This window comes from Microcaecilia unicolor, chromosome 6 (genome assembly GCF_901765095.1).
Source record: "Microcaecilia unicolor chromosome 6, aMicUni1.1, whole genome shotgun sequence".
Classification (NCBI taxonomy): domain Eukaryota; kingdom Metazoa; phylum Chordata; class Amphibia; order Gymnophiona; family Siphonopidae; genus Microcaecilia; species Microcaecilia unicolor.
Genome location: NC_044036.1, coordinates 133,041,477 through 133,058,152, shown reverse-complemented (window position 1 = coordinate 133,058,152; position 16,676 = coordinate 133,041,477). Strand labels below are relative to the sequence as shown.

At 41.9% G+C, this 16,676-nt stretch overlaps 1 protein-coding gene across 2 annotated transcripts; it reads right to left on the bottom strand.

Moving 5' to 3' along the window:
- Positions 1–4,804: 4,804 nt before the first annotated feature.
- On the bottom strand, positions 4,805–16,165 carry TRH (thyrotropin releasing hormone). 2 transcript variants are annotated; one of them, XM_030206986.1, is made up of 3 exons: positions 15,898–16,165; positions 9,188–9,385; positions 4,805–5,898 (listed from the first exon to the last, which is right to left on the bottom strand). In XM_030206986.1, exons 2-3 carry the CDS (start codon positions 9,369–9,371, stop codon positions 5,318–5,320), a joined length of 765 nt encoding a protein of 254 aa, XP_030062846.1. In that variant the 5' UTR covers positions 9,372–9,385; positions 15,898–16,165; the 3' UTR covers positions 4,805–5,317. The 2 variants fall into 2 exon arrangements, with proteins under 2 accessions (XP_030062846.1, XP_030062845.1); XM_030206985.1 differs by lacking the exon at positions 15,898–16,165 and having other exon boundaries at positions 9,188–9,702.
- Positions 16,166–16,676: the final 511 nt, after the last annotated feature.

Below are 16,676 nucleotides of genomic sequence, written 5' to 3'. Positions count from 1 at the left end.
TGCGGACTTGATCAGACTCTCAGTCGACGATCCTCTGCGGTTGCCAGTGGAGCAGGGCCTGTTACATCAGGGTCCCGTGGTGATGGAGGATCCCTCCCCCTTTGGTCTTACGGCCTGGCTATTGAGCGGCAGCGTCTGAGGAAGAAGGGCTTCTCAGACAAGGTCATCGCCACTATGCTGAGAGCGAGGAAACGCTCTACTTCTACTGCTTACGCCAGGGTTTGGCGTATCTTTGCAGCGTGGTGTGAAGCAGGCTCTCTTTCTCCTTTCACTGCTCCAATTTCTTCAGTGTTGACGTTCCTGCAAGAAGGTCTGGACAAAGGCCTGTCGCTCAGTTCCCTTAAGGTCCAGGTAGCGGCTCTGGCTTGCTTCAGGGGCCGCCTGAAGGGTGCTTCCCTGGCTTCGCAGCCAGATGTGGTGCGCTTTCTCAAGGGGGTTAATCACCTGCGCCCTCCTCTGCACTCAGTGGTGCCTGCGTGGAATCTCAACCTGGTGCTAAGAGCATTGCAGAAGCCGCCGTTTGAACCCTTGTCAAGGGCATCTCTGAAAGACCTGACGTTGAAAGCAGTCTTTTTGGTGGCTATCACTTCAGCCAGAAGAGTTTCCGAGCTCCAGGCGCTCTCATGTCGAGAGCCTTTTCTACAGTTCACTGAGGCAGGAGTGACTATTCGCACAGTGCCTTCCTTCCTGCCCAAGATTGTTTCTCGCTTCCATGTGAATCAGCAGCTATGTCTCCCTTCCTTTCGTAGGGAGGACTACCCAGAGGAGTACTCTGCTCTTAAATATCTGGATGTGAGACGAGTCATCATCAGATACTTGGAAGTGACCAATGATTTCCGGAAATCGGATCATCTGTTTGTCCTGTTTGCAGGTCCTCGTAAGGGTCTGCAGGCTGCTAAGCCTACAGTGGCAAGATGGGTCAAGGAAGCCATTGCAGCGGCTTATGTGGCCGCAGGGAAGGTGCCGCCTATCCAGCTGAAGGCTCACTCCACGAGAGCTCAGGCGACCTCGATGGCAGAGGCCGGATCCGTCTCCTTGGAAGAGATATGCAAGGCGGCAACTTGGGCTTCGGCTCATACATTCTCCAAGCATTACCGTTTGACTGTGGCTGCACGGGCGGAGGCCCGGTTTGGAGCTTCAGTGTTGAGGTCAGGGATTTCAATGTCCCGCCCTGGGTGAGTACTGCTTCGGTACATCCCACCAGTCTATGGATTGATCAGCTTGATGATATGGAAGGTAAAATTATGTATAATCATACCTGATAATTTTCTTTCCATTAATCATAGCTGATCAATCCATAGCCCCTCCCAGATATCTGTACTGTTTTTATTCTGGTTGCATTTCAGGTTCAAGTTTAGTCTTCAGTTACTTCAGAAAGACTTCGTGTTCAAGTTTTTTCACTTGGATTCTTCAAGAGTTAAGACGAGTTTGTGTTACAGTGAGCTGCTGCATTCCTCTCCCCTCCATTTTACGGGGCTGGATTGAGACTTAAAATTCTGCCGGCACTCCCTCCCGCTTCGTGCGGCTGTAGGGCAGCTTTGTACCCTTCCCGCTTCGGCGGTGTTAGGGTCAGTCAGCTCCTCCCGCGGTTGCGGTTGCAGGATAAGCCAGATCCCCCCGCATCGGCGGGTGTGGTGTCCCTCCCCCGCTCCGCGGGGATGAGCTGGACGGATTCCCCTCCCCCACTTGTGTGGGGATGAGCTGGGTTAATTCCCCTCCCCCGTTTCGGCGGTGGTGAGCTGGGCAGAGTGTCCCTTTGTGGGTGTAATTCTCTAAGTGCTGAGTCCTGCGGATGGAGCTTTGATATCGACATACTGAGGAGTTTCCGGCAGCACATGACCACATATAGGGAGGCAAAAGTTTGCTCTCTATCTCCACCTGCTGGTAGATGGACACAACCCACCAGTCTATGGATTGATCAGCTATGATTAATGGAAAGAAAATTATCAGGTATGATTATACATAATTTTACCTTCTATGCACCTGCCGCAGGATGACAGAGGATTCTCACACATTTACTGCACATGTATTCCTTTATTATTATAACAGACAGACAGTTCCAGAAGGACTTCGCCATATGTACAGAGCAGTTGCTTCATTATTAAAATAGTTATGTACAGAATAAATATTTAGGGGCAGTTCTATAAGTGGTCACCTCTAGGTGCTCTGAGGGCTCACAGTGAGATCCTATTCTATAAGGGCATTTATTTATTTAAGACATTTATACCCCACGTTATCTCAAGTTGTACTCGAGTTCAATATGGCTAACAATTGAAATTAGGCAATAATAATAATTTAGGTGCCTAGATTCCATGATGCTGTATTGGCGTGTCTAACGTTTGTACACATAATACTAGAATTCTTTACATTAAGTGTAAATGAAGGCATCTAATTATAGAAATGCCCTTTTTAGTAACCAGTACCACAGAAAACATCGTTCCCTAGAAAAATAGTTTTTCACATATAGGGGTGAATTTTCTATATGGCACCAAAAAAAGCACTATTCTATAAGCCATGCTTAAAAGTTAGATGCAGTTTCTAGAATAGCCCTTACACCCGGGAATTGTGCCCAGCTATAGGCATAGCCATTTGCATCAGCTGAAACGTATATGCCTACATTAGGTACGTAGCTGTTGGGAACGGCCCTGTTCCGCCCATGACTCCCATTTTCACGCCCCCTATTTGAACTCGTGCATAAAATTTAGGTGTGGATCCAGCACTTAAATTTATGCATGTATATTTCAATTAAATCTAGTGCCACTAATTGGTTAAGCCAATTATCACTAATTAGCTCATCCAATTAAGTTGGATGTGCAATTTTGTAGCGACTTGTATAGAATTAGGTGGATAGTGAACTTTTAGTCAGAAAAAAAGATCTTACATTTTTATGTTTTTTTTTTCCTTTTGTTGCATTGGATTATTTACACCAACTGAATGTGATGCCCAGAGTGGGTATACATTTTTACTGAATATTGCACTAATCTTAGAGAACTGTTACTAGTTGCAAACCATACAGAATGAATCTGCTTCTGTAAGGAGACCGCTAGATCACAGAAATAAAAACTCTTCTCAAACAGAGATCATTTTCGTGCTAATTGCAGTGCCCCATACAGGAGATTATGCGGGGCTCTGTTTCTCTCACAGAGGAGTTGGCTAATTGCATTCTGGTGGTACCATCAATGGGCAATAACTACTTAAAAGATGCACCTTGCCTTCCTCTTTTTGGTGTTGTTCCAAAGTGTCAGAAATATGTAAACGTTAATGTTATAGTATTTACTTTTTCTTTCAATTGGTAAATGCAGTACGGGGGGGGGGGGGGGGGGGGGTTCTTTGCAACTTTAGGGCCTCTTCTCAAACCACACTAGTGGTTCCTGGTGCAGCAATGCCAACAAAACCCATTTGCTTTGAATGTTCTCCATCAGCATTGCTGTGCGGCTTGATGAAAAAGGTCCTTAGTTTTCAAGGTAGTATTGAAGTATTCCTTTTGTAAACCTTAACTTTGCCTTGTTTTACATTAGTCAAAGCCTTGGTTTTAGTCCCCTTGAGCATAAGAAACTAAAGAGTCCTGTTAAAGCTAACTGATGCTATGATTATGGAATCTCTTCATGAAGGCAATTAATAAAATCCCAATAAATAAAGCATTGATCAAAATACTCACATACATCACAGCCAATTTACTATCTGTATTCCGATACTGAGACTCTCCTCACCTCAGAATTCTGCAAATGCATCTCCTACCTGCCTTCAATGCCATCATGTCCCACTAATCCAATATGGAAAACCTTCATATATAGGTTCTGTCAGTGCACCTCACTCCAAACCTCCAGTATCTCCTGCTATTCCAATACCAAGACACCCCCCCCCCCCTCCTTCACACAAACATAGCTCTGCCAGAGCCCCTCACTTCTGTCCTGGAGCACTCAGAGCTATTCCAATGGCAAGACTCCTCACATAGCTTTGCCAATGCACCTTCATTTTTCTCTATTTCTACAACTTGGGACACGTACATAGGCTTTTTCTTTGACTTAAATCTGATTTCACTGTGTTTCCAGCAGGAATACGTATTGGGAGTACTTTTAGAAAGCATTTTCTATGTGTAAAACCTGCTTAATGTGCATGACAATTATGCAGAATTCACATGTATAAGTAGGCATCTACTGTTCTGTGATTCATATGTAGGCTTTCCTAGGGCATTGGACTGAGTTAGGATGTAGGAGTTCATAAAAAAATGCATGGTTATACAGGTAGAGAATATACACACATTATTCACTTATTTAGGAGTAGGTGTTAATATGTTTTTAGGCCTCTGCCTACCATTGGGGGTTTTTCAGGGAGACTCTCTCATAAAAACGCAGAGATGTCTATGTTGCCTTTCTAAAACAGGCAGAAAGTAGACATTGTTTGGACCTTCCACATATGTACTGCTTTGCTTCTAACAGACTCCAGAAGTGAAATGTAGATGTTAATTGAGTTAACCAGACTCCAGAAGTGAAGAGTAGATATTAATTGAGTTAACTAATGTAACAGATGACCCAGGATCATTCTAACACCTTATTATTCACTCACACCTTGCATTGTCCAACTGCGAAAAGTCATCAAATCTTCTTTCTTCATCATGCAAACATACAGCATGAGGGTATCTAGGAGGAAAGGACTCCACTACATATCACTTGTGAGAATGACTGGACTGGCTATGCTTATATACACTCCACCTTACCCCACCAACCCACTAACCAGAGATGAGATAGTAATGAGCCTACACAGATGTGGTGCTCATCAATCAGTGATAAGATTGTGCATCACTTCATGCCCTTGTATTATTTTATTTTTTTTAATTCAATTTATAACCATACAGAATGCAGTTTAGGTTCTGGACTGCCAAGTGTAGCTATGAGGCTTGAAAATACAAGTCTCCCCTCTCAATTTTCATGAATCCTTTGACCTTGAACAAGTTACCTATGCCTCATCTACTCAAGGCTAGTTTGAAATTTTAGGGGGAAGAGACTTCATAACTTGATTTTTCCTTTATTATCTTGTGAGCATGGCTTAAAGAAAATGTTTTCTTGTTCAAAGCACATTACTAGTTTGAGAAAGAGAATGTGGAGGGTAGAGGAAAGGGGGGGAACCCAAAGTGACTGAGGAGAGAAGGATAGAAGAGAGGGAGGGAAGGAAAGGAATGATGTAGCAGAAAGAGTTGTAGGCACAGACAAGAAAGAGGAAGGAAGCCATTAATAGGGAATGGAGAAGCAGAAAGAGCTGGGGAAACAAAACTTTTCAAGGTCTAACAGGTCAATCAGAAGGATGGAAGGGGTTTCTCTTACTCCTGAGCAATCAAATCTCCTTCCAGTTCAGATCTCCTGCCAGGATGTTGTCGTTTCTCCTCTTCCCTGCCTTTGTTCACATTATCTAACAATTCCAGCAATAAACCAGCTTTGTTGCAGTTAAACATGTCCTGGGTATCACAGGGAAGGGTATAATCAAGACCTTCCGACTCCAGGTACCTTTTACCTGGATGCTGACGTTTTTCCAGGTCCTCAAGATCCTCATCTCCCTCTCTCTTGCCAGGATGCTGACGCTTAGTGAATGCCCAGGTCCTCTTCCCTGGGTGTTGCCTTTTCCATAATTCACTTAAAGAAGTCAGCTGAGTACTGGGACTATCCCAGGAATGATCCAGAAAGGATCTTCTGCCTGGATGCTGTCTCTTTTGCATCTCAAGCAACCCATCACTGTCATCCTCTTCTCTTTTTCCTGGATGTTGTCTCTTCTGGCTTTCCAAAAAAGACTTATCTTCCCCCTCCTCTCTCTTTCCTGGATGTTGCCTCTTTCCCAGGTCCTCTAGGTATGTCTTGCCAGGATGCTGTCTTTTGGAGAACCACTCAAGCTGAGGAGCACTGGATTCTAGGAAGGGAAATGAATTGGAACAGTGAATCCATTAATGCAGTGTGATTAATTAAATATTATTGCCTGGTTAAAACACTGAGGCAATATCACAACCTCATCCAATCAAATTAAATCAAGGAAACCATTACATTATCATTAGGATATTCCAAGCTAGACCATGGTTATAACACTCAGGTGCCAACTGACTCACTCAGAAGCCCAGTGCATTAAGTTACATTTAAGCTCATGTCAGCAGCCACAGGCTTGGTGTTTGCACATTGATTGCAAAGACAAAAAGATTTGTCTGGGTAACTTTGGGAGTTATCTGAGCAAACCTTAGCTTTTTAAACTACAACCCACAAACTGATTACATTTTGGACAGCCAAAATTTAACTATTTAAAAGGGGAAGGGGAGAGAAGCATGAAGGGGATGCAGTTATACTTTAACCAGATAAAGCTAAGCATTCAACTTATTCGGTTATCTTTAGGACAAGTGTTTGTGTAACTTGACTTAACAGGATAAGTTATTGAGTTAGCTTTTCCTTTCTGAACACGCTATCAGAACCCTCATCCACACTCTCATCCAGTGGCATAGCTACGTGGGGCCTGAGGGGGCCTGGGCCCCCGCAGGTTCGCCCCTGGTCCCCTGCCGACGACCCCCCTCCCACCACCAACCTTCCCCCGCCATCGCCGCCTGCCCCGCCACCGCATGATTTACCTTGTTTGCTGGCAGGAATCCCCAAACCCCGCCAGCCAAGAGTGTTCTTCAGCGCTGGAGTTAGTAGACTCCGGCACCTTCATTCAAGGAAGTTCGTCTGAAGGATCAGCTGGTTTTAACGCATTTATGTCCTGCATGGGGCTACATGCACGGTGCAGGACGTAAGGCGTCAAAACCAGCTGATCCTTCAGATGAACTTCCTTGAATGAAGGTGCCGTCTACTAACTCCGGCGCTGAAGAACACTCTTGGCTGGCGGGGTTTGGGGATCTCCGCCAGCAAACAAGGTACTTCATGGGGCGTGCGGCGATGGCGGGGGAGGGAGAGTTTAAGAGTGTCGGCGCGATTGAGCGGGGAGAGGGGGGGAGGTGGCTTAACAGTGCCCCCACCTCGGGCTCTGGCCCCCCCCCCCTCCTGGCAAGGTCTGGCTATGCCCCTGCTCTCATCACCTCTCGCTTAGACTACTGCAACTTGCTTCTCTCAGGTCTTCCACTCAGCCATCTCTCTTCTCTTCAATCTGTTCAAAACTCTGCCGCACGACTAATATTTCGCCAAAGTCATTATGCCCATATCAGCCCTCTCCTGAAATCACTTCACAGGCTCCCTATTCATTTCTGTATACAATTCAAGCTCCTTTTGTTGACCTATAAGTGCATTCACTCTGCAGCCCCTCACTACCTCTCCACCCTCATCTCTCCCTACACTCCTTCCCTAGAACTCCGTTCACTAGGCAAATCTCTCCTAATTGCACCCTTCTCCTCCATCGCTAACTCCAGACTCCGCTCCTTCTATCTCACCGCTTCCTGAGCCATTACGTCTAGCTCCATCCCTGGCTGCCTTCAAATCCAGGCTAAAGGCCTACCTGTTTGATGCTGCTTTCGACTCCTGACTTGTAACTTTTATCTTATCTTTATGTGTCCTTCTGTCTGTCCTTCCCTTATCCTTTTTGGTCCTGTCTGTTTGTCCTGATTTAGATTGTAAGCTCTTTTGAGCAGGGACTGTCTTCATGTTCAATTGTAAAGCGCTGCGCACAACTGGTAGCGCTATAAAAGTGATTTATAGTAGTAGTAGTTTTAACTCGGTCTATGCAGTCGACCAACATAACTGGATAAATTCTCGGAATATCTCAGATATTAGGCTGCCAAATGTCAACTCCAGTACTTTTAACAAAGCAGAAAACCTATGTTGAGGTAATGAGATGCCACATTATGAAACTTAGCTCGTTACCTATTACTGCAGCGATAAAATAAACCAATTTTGCAAGTGCATTATTGTGAGAAAATTAACTGCATACATTCTTTGGCTCTTGTGAATGTCATTAACATCACTTTTTACTATACATGATAAATGCATGTTTAGGCATGTACCCGGACAATTTTAATAGCATTCAGTGCATTAATGTATGAGTCTTAAGTCTCAGCTTACTGACAATACTGCACCAGAATAGTGAAGAACATATCTAAATATGTCTTGTGACATTATCCAGTTTTAAGTTGTTTACATTTTGCCATGTGACAAAATCATTTTTACAAAATTTTCAGCTATTTCGTATGGGAGAGATTAGCTGGTATTTTCTGTCTCATTCCTGTAATTTCTACATTTTCCAAAGCATCACAGAACCTTTATCTTCTCATTTTTGTCCTGTCAATCACTAGTAACATAATTTGGGCTTCCAGTTTTAATGATAAACTCCCCCCTCTCCATGTCAAAACACAGGGGTTGATTGACTAAGCACTGGAGAAATACCACTGCTCTGTCTCACACCCAGTCCCTTGTCTGCCTCGACCCATTACTTAGTTCCTGTGCCTTTTTCATGCCAATGAATTCCCAGCTGCAACAGCATTTGATTTAAATCAGCTGGAAAAGGTACCCACCAATAACACCAATGCCATAAAAACAGACTCCTAATTAGCTGAAAATAAGCACCTACATCTGCAATATATAAATACCTGAAAGTAGAAGTCCCACATGATACATCTCAATTCAGAATTTCATATTGAACTGCTCTCTGCAAAACTTGTCAATAGAATACAGAATGGGGTAAGATGCACCTGGCTTCTCTCTTCTCATATTTTCAGAATAAATCTGCCACCTGACCCAGCCTAAGGCCAGGTTTTTTTTTCAGAGGATACATGAAATTCAAATCACATAAAATGGTAGCATAGTAGATGACAGCAGAGAAAGACCAAAGGGCCCATCTAGTCTGCCCAATTCTGAATGTCTACTGTGCCAAGAACGTATCCCAGCAGCCAGCTGCTGAAGCTTGACCACTTGCATGATACAACTCCATATCCAGGACAGTGTTGGTTGTCTTCATTGGTTCTCTATTGTCCTGGTTATAAGCTCTCATATTTAATCCAGTACCCAGCTCTGAACCCCTCTTCCCTCAGTGTCTTATCAATGGGTTATGCAGAAACAAATCATGACACTCAAGTGTGTTCAGTATGAAAGAGATCCACATTTTATAATTACGTTCCTGACTGGATGTTGTTTTTCTTTCTCACTCAATCCACGGAGTCAAAACACACCTGCAGCAGCAGGTGACTGCTGATGTTAAGGGGAAGGATTCTACTTCTATGAACCTCTCTTACCTTCATTATCCTCATCTATTTTCTTCAGGATGGATCTAATGATGATACTCTCAGCTCTCTGCAGGACCTCATCCAGGTTGTTCCTCTCCTCAGTATCATTTTCCTGAGGTACTGTCTGCCCCAGGGCCACAGTGATGCTGGATAATGACAACGAAAGGAGCAACAGAAGCCAAGTCGCTCTCATAGTGGCCCCAGGCCCTGAGAAGTAACAGAAAAGGGAAATGCTTGTTACCTGGTCTCCAAATCTCTTTCCAATAATCTCACCACACAGTCTCATCTTCTAGTTTAATCTCCTTAGTGTGGGAATGACAGAATGGAGGGCTACCTTTGATCCTCCCTGCCATGTATTGAAATATTTCCCCCCATGCAGGACACTTGGATAGTTTGGCGTTACTTGTTAGAGTTATTTCTTTGTAGAATATTGTGCTGTGTTATTTAATAATATCTAAGGTTGCAAATGTTCCTTAGAATACATGAAACATGGGTTATAAAGAATTGAAATAACTAAGTTGTCTCACTTTTGTCTTATATTTCATTTTCTTGCAAGTTACTTTACTTATCCTGACTCATGGAATTTTTTTTATTTTTATCCAGGCTCCTCGTCTCAGTAGGATTAGTGATGCTTATTTAAAAAGTATTATTTTTCTTAGAGATGAGTTGTACAGCAATTTATATGGGGCTAATTCAATAAAAGTAGGACCTAGAGGTAGGCGTATCAGAGGTAGGTGCCTGTATACACCAGGCACTGTGACACTGAGGTTCTACCTTTATAAAACAGTTCCTAACTGCAAGAGGGGGAGGTTCATTCACTTATGGGTCCTTTTACTAAGGTGTGCTGAAAAATGGCCTGCAGTACTGTAGGCATGTGTTTTGGGCGTGCGCAGAATCATTTTTCAACGCACCTACAAAAATACCTTTTTTAAAATTTTGGCCAAAATAGATGTGCGGCAAAATTGTTGCATGTCCATTTTGGGTCTGAGATCTTACTACCAGCCATTGACCTAGCGGTAAAGTTTCACGCGGTAACTGGGCGGTATGGACCTACACACGTCAAATGCCACTTGGCACGCATATGGTATGTGCAGCCGAAAATAAAATTATTTTCCAGACACGTGTATCGGACACACAATGAACTTACTGCAAGAACCACGCGGTAGCTTCATTTTGACACACAGGCACATGTAGACACACGGTTTAGTGAAAGGGCCCCTTAGGCAGGGTATGGATGGACCATGGACATATCTGCCATGTATGTGCACAGTTTTTATAGAATCCATCACGTGGCACATCAAAGCTGATGTACACTAATATTGTTATATATTACCTATTTATGAGGAGATATATATAAAATTGGTGTAAAGCTCATGTCCTTGGGGGGCCTAGACTGAGGCATCAATTTACAGAATTTCCATCAGAGTTTATTTGTGTTGTATAGATTGCAGGTGATTTTATTGAATATTTATGTTGTTTTATGTTACTATTTTTAGTTGATTGTGTCTTTGTTCTGTGATTATTTGATTTTAATTGCTTATGTATGTAAGTTGTAGCTTACTTAGATTATAAATTATGGAGTTAATAGTCAAAGCAATATAAACAGCAAGGAGAGGCTCCTGCCTGTTTGAATCACTTGTCTGGGTCTACCACAGAGCTTTAGTGGCACTTAGTGCCACTGAATATCCGTGGTTAGCACCTAAGCCAAAACTGGCTAATTTGTGAGGTGGAGTCAGAACTTGTGCTTAATCACATAGGTAACTGCATTAATAGGACCAGATAAAACAGTCCTATGTTTGTGGTTCACCTTATGTGGTTAAGCGCTGAATATTGTACATAACAGCATAAGTATTATCTAGCCACGTCTGCCTGGATGTTCAATGCTGGTGCTCAGACATGGCCAGGCATTGACTCTTTGGGATAAAGCTGGAATGGCCAGCAAAAAAACTGACTGCCACTGGCTGAATATCAACCCCAGTATACATACGTAAATAAGAGTTCTGTTATTAATTAAAATTTGCTAAACTGTATGTGTGTTTGACATTTTAATGTGCACATCCATAATCTAAAAGTAGCTGCTGAGGATTTACAGGTGAGCTATTTTATGTATTTCTTTCTTAAGCCATCAAAGCAGTATAGTTTCAGTTATGGTAGGTTTATATAAGATCCAAGCATGTGCTAGGAATCGGGAACAAGGAGCAGGATGCAGAGACCCGAAGGCAATAATCTTGTAAACTCAAATCAAATATATTGTCTCCCACAGAGCAAAAAGGTACCAAATGTGGGGTTAAAAATAAAAGCTACAGGGTTTGGAGGGGCAAAGTTTTGTGTACTGTAGGGTTGGTAGAAAGGGACCATGCAATTTCTCACAACTTTGATGTTTTTTATCTTCAAAACTGCAGGTATCTAAACGGGTCTGTGATTTTTGGGTTAATTACTTTTATTGATAAATGTTTCTTTTTAAAGATATAATTAGTCCATTTGGCAGGATTATGCAGTTGATATCCCTCTATCTTGTGGTATAAATACGTCGCATACCACACTTTTGGTACCTTTCCACTCAGCAGGTCACATTTACTTATTAAGTTTATATAAACCACTTTCCCAAATAACTGTCCAAAGTGGTGTACTAATGCCTATGGCCCAGTTTTTCCTGTATCTCCCAGTTCCATTTCCTTGTAAAATGAACATAATTTTCTATAGAAAATGTTGAGAATTCTAACAATCAAGGAAATGGAAGGAAAATTCATTAAGAGATTCATTTTCTGAGGACATTTTTGTCACAGCTTTTTGAATGATTCTAAACTGGAACGGGGGTAAAAGGAGTCCTCAGAGAGGATAATAGTAGAAAAACGAAATTCATTCTTTGCCTCAGTCTTTTCTCAGGAGGATGTTGGGATCATAACCACACTAAAAACCTTCTTTGACAATTATTAGTCAGAACAAATAAAGCAGATCACTGTAAATCTACATGTGGCACAGAAAACTGGCAATTAAAAAGTAATAAGTTACCAGGATCAGATGCTGTTCATGCCATCAATCTGGAAAAGCTCCAACAAGAAATTGTTAACTACGGTACTTGAGGAATGGAGGACAACCAATGTAATGCCAATTTTAAAAATGTATCCAGGGATGATGTGAGAAATTACAGAGCAGTCACCTTACTCTACCTGAATGTACACTGTTGCGGTGGTCTAAAAGAAATTATATATATATAATTTAAAAAAATGTCCATTCCAAGCAAAACAGTAGAAGCTATTCTAAACAAAATTACTGTTCAGATATAGTGAAATGGTTTAGTTGGGGTCAGTGGGTACTCGACAAATGCACATTTTGCCTTACTAATAGAGTTTTTGGAAGTAGTAACAAATGGCTGGATAAAGGTGAGGCAGCTGCTATTCAGCTCACATTTAGAGAGGACTTGGGATGGGAAGAGAGATCCAGGTTGGGATGTGAGTAACTCTCCTGTGTTTTATAAAGGTTCTGCCAAATGCCGAACCTCTTGCAAAACATATTTAAGGACATGCAGGGCTCCATGTTCGTGTCCTATGGGAACAACAATTTTAAAAAGCTGCACATGGAGAAAAACATGCTATTTCACCTTGTGCATGTGGAAGCAGCTTCTCAACATTGCTGCTCCCATTATCTATCCACTCCTCAACCATAAGTACATAAGTACAGATTCCCCATGACACACCCCATGGGCATCAAGATCCCCTCTAAACCCTGATGTCCCCACCTAAACCTCCCACAGACATCAAAATGTGCTCCCCCCCCCCCCACTTGGCATCAAGATGACCCCCCCCCCCCCCCGATGGTCTCTCCACATTAAGAACCCCCTTGATGATTCCTTCACATTAAGGCCCCCTGATAGTTCCTCTAGCAGACTCCCTACCTCCAATCTATTATCACTTTCAAAACTCCTACCCCTAGGAGTGGTAATCTTGCCCTGATTTGGCAGTTTGACCCCCCCCCCCCTTAGTTATAACACAGAGAGATATGGAACCTGGGTTGGCATGAGCAGGAGTGACTGACTGGTCATCAATCCTGCTCCCACTAGATTCAATGCACCTGGTAAGAACCAGGGAGGGGATTGGGGGAATTTCCATAATTCGGGGAGGGGGGGAGGGATTAGGGTTGAGGATGGGGAAATCTGAGGAGCTTTTTAATGAAAAAGGGTCATCAGTATATCCCTCGATACATGTGGGGAAGTCAGGTGTTAGGGGGGTCTTGATGCCTGTGGGGGGGATGATGGGCAAGGATCCTATAGTGGATTGGAAATTTTCTGCAAAAAATAGTACTAAATGGTGAGGTTTCTGAATAGACAAATGTCAATCATGGTATGTCCTAAGGATCTGTAATGGAACCTGTGCACTTTAACATATTCTTAAATGATCTGGAAAGGGAACAAAATTATTCAGTTGTTAAAACAGAAGATAATTGAGGAATTGCAGAAGAATCTTGTGAGACCTGGGCATCTAAATGGCAAATGAAACTGAATTTGAACAAGTGCAAAGTGATGTACACAGGGCAAATAATCCTAACCAAACACAGTTCTGGATTCTAAGATAAGAAAAAGATCTTGGATTCATTGTGGGTAATACATTGACATTTTCAGCCCAATCTGCTGTGGCTGCTAAAAAGGCAAATAGATGATTGAAAAAGGCAGAGAAAAATTAAAATACCATTCTGCCTCTACATAGGTCTGTGGTATGACTGAACCTTGAATACTATGTACAGTTCTCATTGCCCCATGTCAAAAATGATATAGGAGGGCTGGAAAAGGTTCAGAGAAGGGCAGCAAAAGTCATAAAGGGGATAGAGCACTTCTCTTATGAAAAAAAGACAAACCACTTAGGGCTTTTCATTTCATGTATTAAAAATGTTTTATACCATGTGGCTGTGTGTGATTCCTGTGGTTTACAAAATAAAGGGGAAAAGGACGCCATATTAAAATAAAACAGACCTAGAACATACACACTCTTATAACATAAAATACAAAAACTCTGCCCACAGATAATCATCCTCAGTCTTCAATTTTGAAGAGACAACTGAGAAGAGAATGAGAAGTTTATAAAATTGGGAGTGGAGTGGGACAGTTGTTAAATCTTTCAAAGAACACTAAACTAAGTCATCACTGCATCAAATTCACAGCCAGTAGACTGGAAAGAAATTATACAAAGTACCCAATCTCACAATTAAGCTACGAAACCTGTTGCTGGAAGGTGGGGTCAAGGCAACTAAATCAGTGGGATCAAAAGAGGTTTGGACATCTTCCTGGAGAGAAAGTCCATAAATGTAATTAGCCATGTAGACTTGTGATCCAGACTGGCCACTGGACCTTGGTCTGACACATTGTTAAGAGCAGGTAGAGTCTGTACAATATTGTATCAGTAAACGATATTTAACATTTTCTTGTCTGGTTTATCTAACTTGAATATTTGGATCTAAAGACCAGCGATATTAGGTGATACCTATTTATTGAAGTAAAGTAAACTAACATTTGCAACCATGAAGTGTATCTGCTCTCTTGTCGAAGTTCCACTTGACTACACTTTGAAGAATGGTTACTTTGGCAACAGAGATTTTGAAACTGAGTAACAGCATGAAGGATAATTGTACAGTCTAGGGTCTCACATTCACATGCCCCTTACACATGTAAATGGTTAAAATACTAGTGCCTACATGCATGTGTTTACACAGATCTGCAAAAGTGCCCACAGGGTGTCTAAGTACTATTCTGCAAATACCCACTTAACTTATATAGTGCATATTTACAAGGGGGGGGGGGAATGTACACACAGGCAGAGCATAGGTGGGACATGGTAGGGCTCCCACATGCACTTGTAACTTACAGGTTGCTGTATTACACATCTAACATGAGCTCTATGACTGGTATAACTACCTGGACAAATGTTGTGGGTGCTCTGATAATGGGTAATATCTGAGCACCCAGGTGTTAAAGAATAGGGTCTTGGGGCACCTAACTTGGCATCAAAGCTAGGCACCATCTGTGTAGCTACAATTAGACCCACCAACCTACCCCACTTCAATAAATAAGTGCATCTAAATGAGGTACTTTCGGCACTATTCTGTTAGTTTTGTCTATAAGTGAGAATCCAGCCTATTCTCTGCCCAATGCTCCACCCATCTGTGTGTCCCTTTCATTTATGGACTACAGCTAACCCTTACCAGCCAGATGTACTTTCACGTCTGTAGCACTAGTATTTTCTAGCATTTTAGTGCACGAATGGTGCTTACATTTAGGTGCTAAAGTTGCAGATGGAGGGGTGGGGTGGTATATTGTTTAGGATTATGACTGCATCTTGCTTAAAATAACCCTTATTTCTTTTTCAGTTTTTTTTTAAATCTCTGTGCTGTCTTTCTAACTAAAAATCAAAATGGTTAACGAACTTATATAGTAAAGGTAGATCCAACGGTATTAAACACAATAAACTTATCTTGCCACTCAAGAAATTACAATTTCTTATTTCAGAAATAAACCTCCCCAACTCTGTCTATAAATTATTCTATACTCCTTTCCACCTAAATTAAAAAGTTCCCTTCTTTTGAATGAAGAGAAAAAGCCCGTATTACTGCACTTCTTTTGCATCAAACAAATTTCAAGTTGCTTTTGGTGCCTATTTAAATCTTCCGTTGTGAATATTGTTTTCAGAAAGAGCTGACGAACAGAAACAAAGACAAATCTTTCACGTTACCTGCTGATTGTCTTCCAAATCTGCTCTTCTTTCCCAAGGTTCCTCTTTAACTGAATTTGGGCAGCTCAGCTTCTGGGGGGGTCTCTGAAGTTTCCAGCGGTTGGAGCTGAGCAGACAGACACAGTTACACGGATACACAGTATCCAAAAGAGGTCGTTCTCGGTTCTCTTCTCAGATCTGTGCATCCCTCTTATATGCTGGAGCCTATTATGCAAATCAGTTGGGATGACTGGAGTGACGCGTTGGTTGGGTTTTTTTTTTATGTTCAGAAATCACAGTAGTGTGATGATCTCATTATGTAAAAACTGGGTCCCCGGGGTGCTAATTTTTTAGGGGGGAAGGGGTTGCGTGAATGTGCATAGGAAATACAACTTATCTCTCCTCCTAGTTGCTCCGTAAACCTACATTCAATATGTCTGTGTCCCGGGTTAAATTTAAAAAAAAAAATGGGACTAGAGAGAAAAGACCTCAGGAAGATACCTCATGAGCATATTTTTATTAAAATATGAATTCTAAATTAAATTTACCGAATATTAAATATTTATAATGAAAAGAAATATTACAATAGTCACATGATATCCAGATAACAAATTGAAAATAAAGATAAGAAAACCAGGAGAACAAAACCGGTTTTGATATTCAGGCGTCTTGAGACTAGAAATTTGTTTATCTATTGATTCGGGTTATTTAACTAAGTTAGTTAAGAGTTTGTCTAATTAATTGATTGGCAAGAAACATATATTAATTGAATAACTGTCCTGTATAATTACTACTTCTAC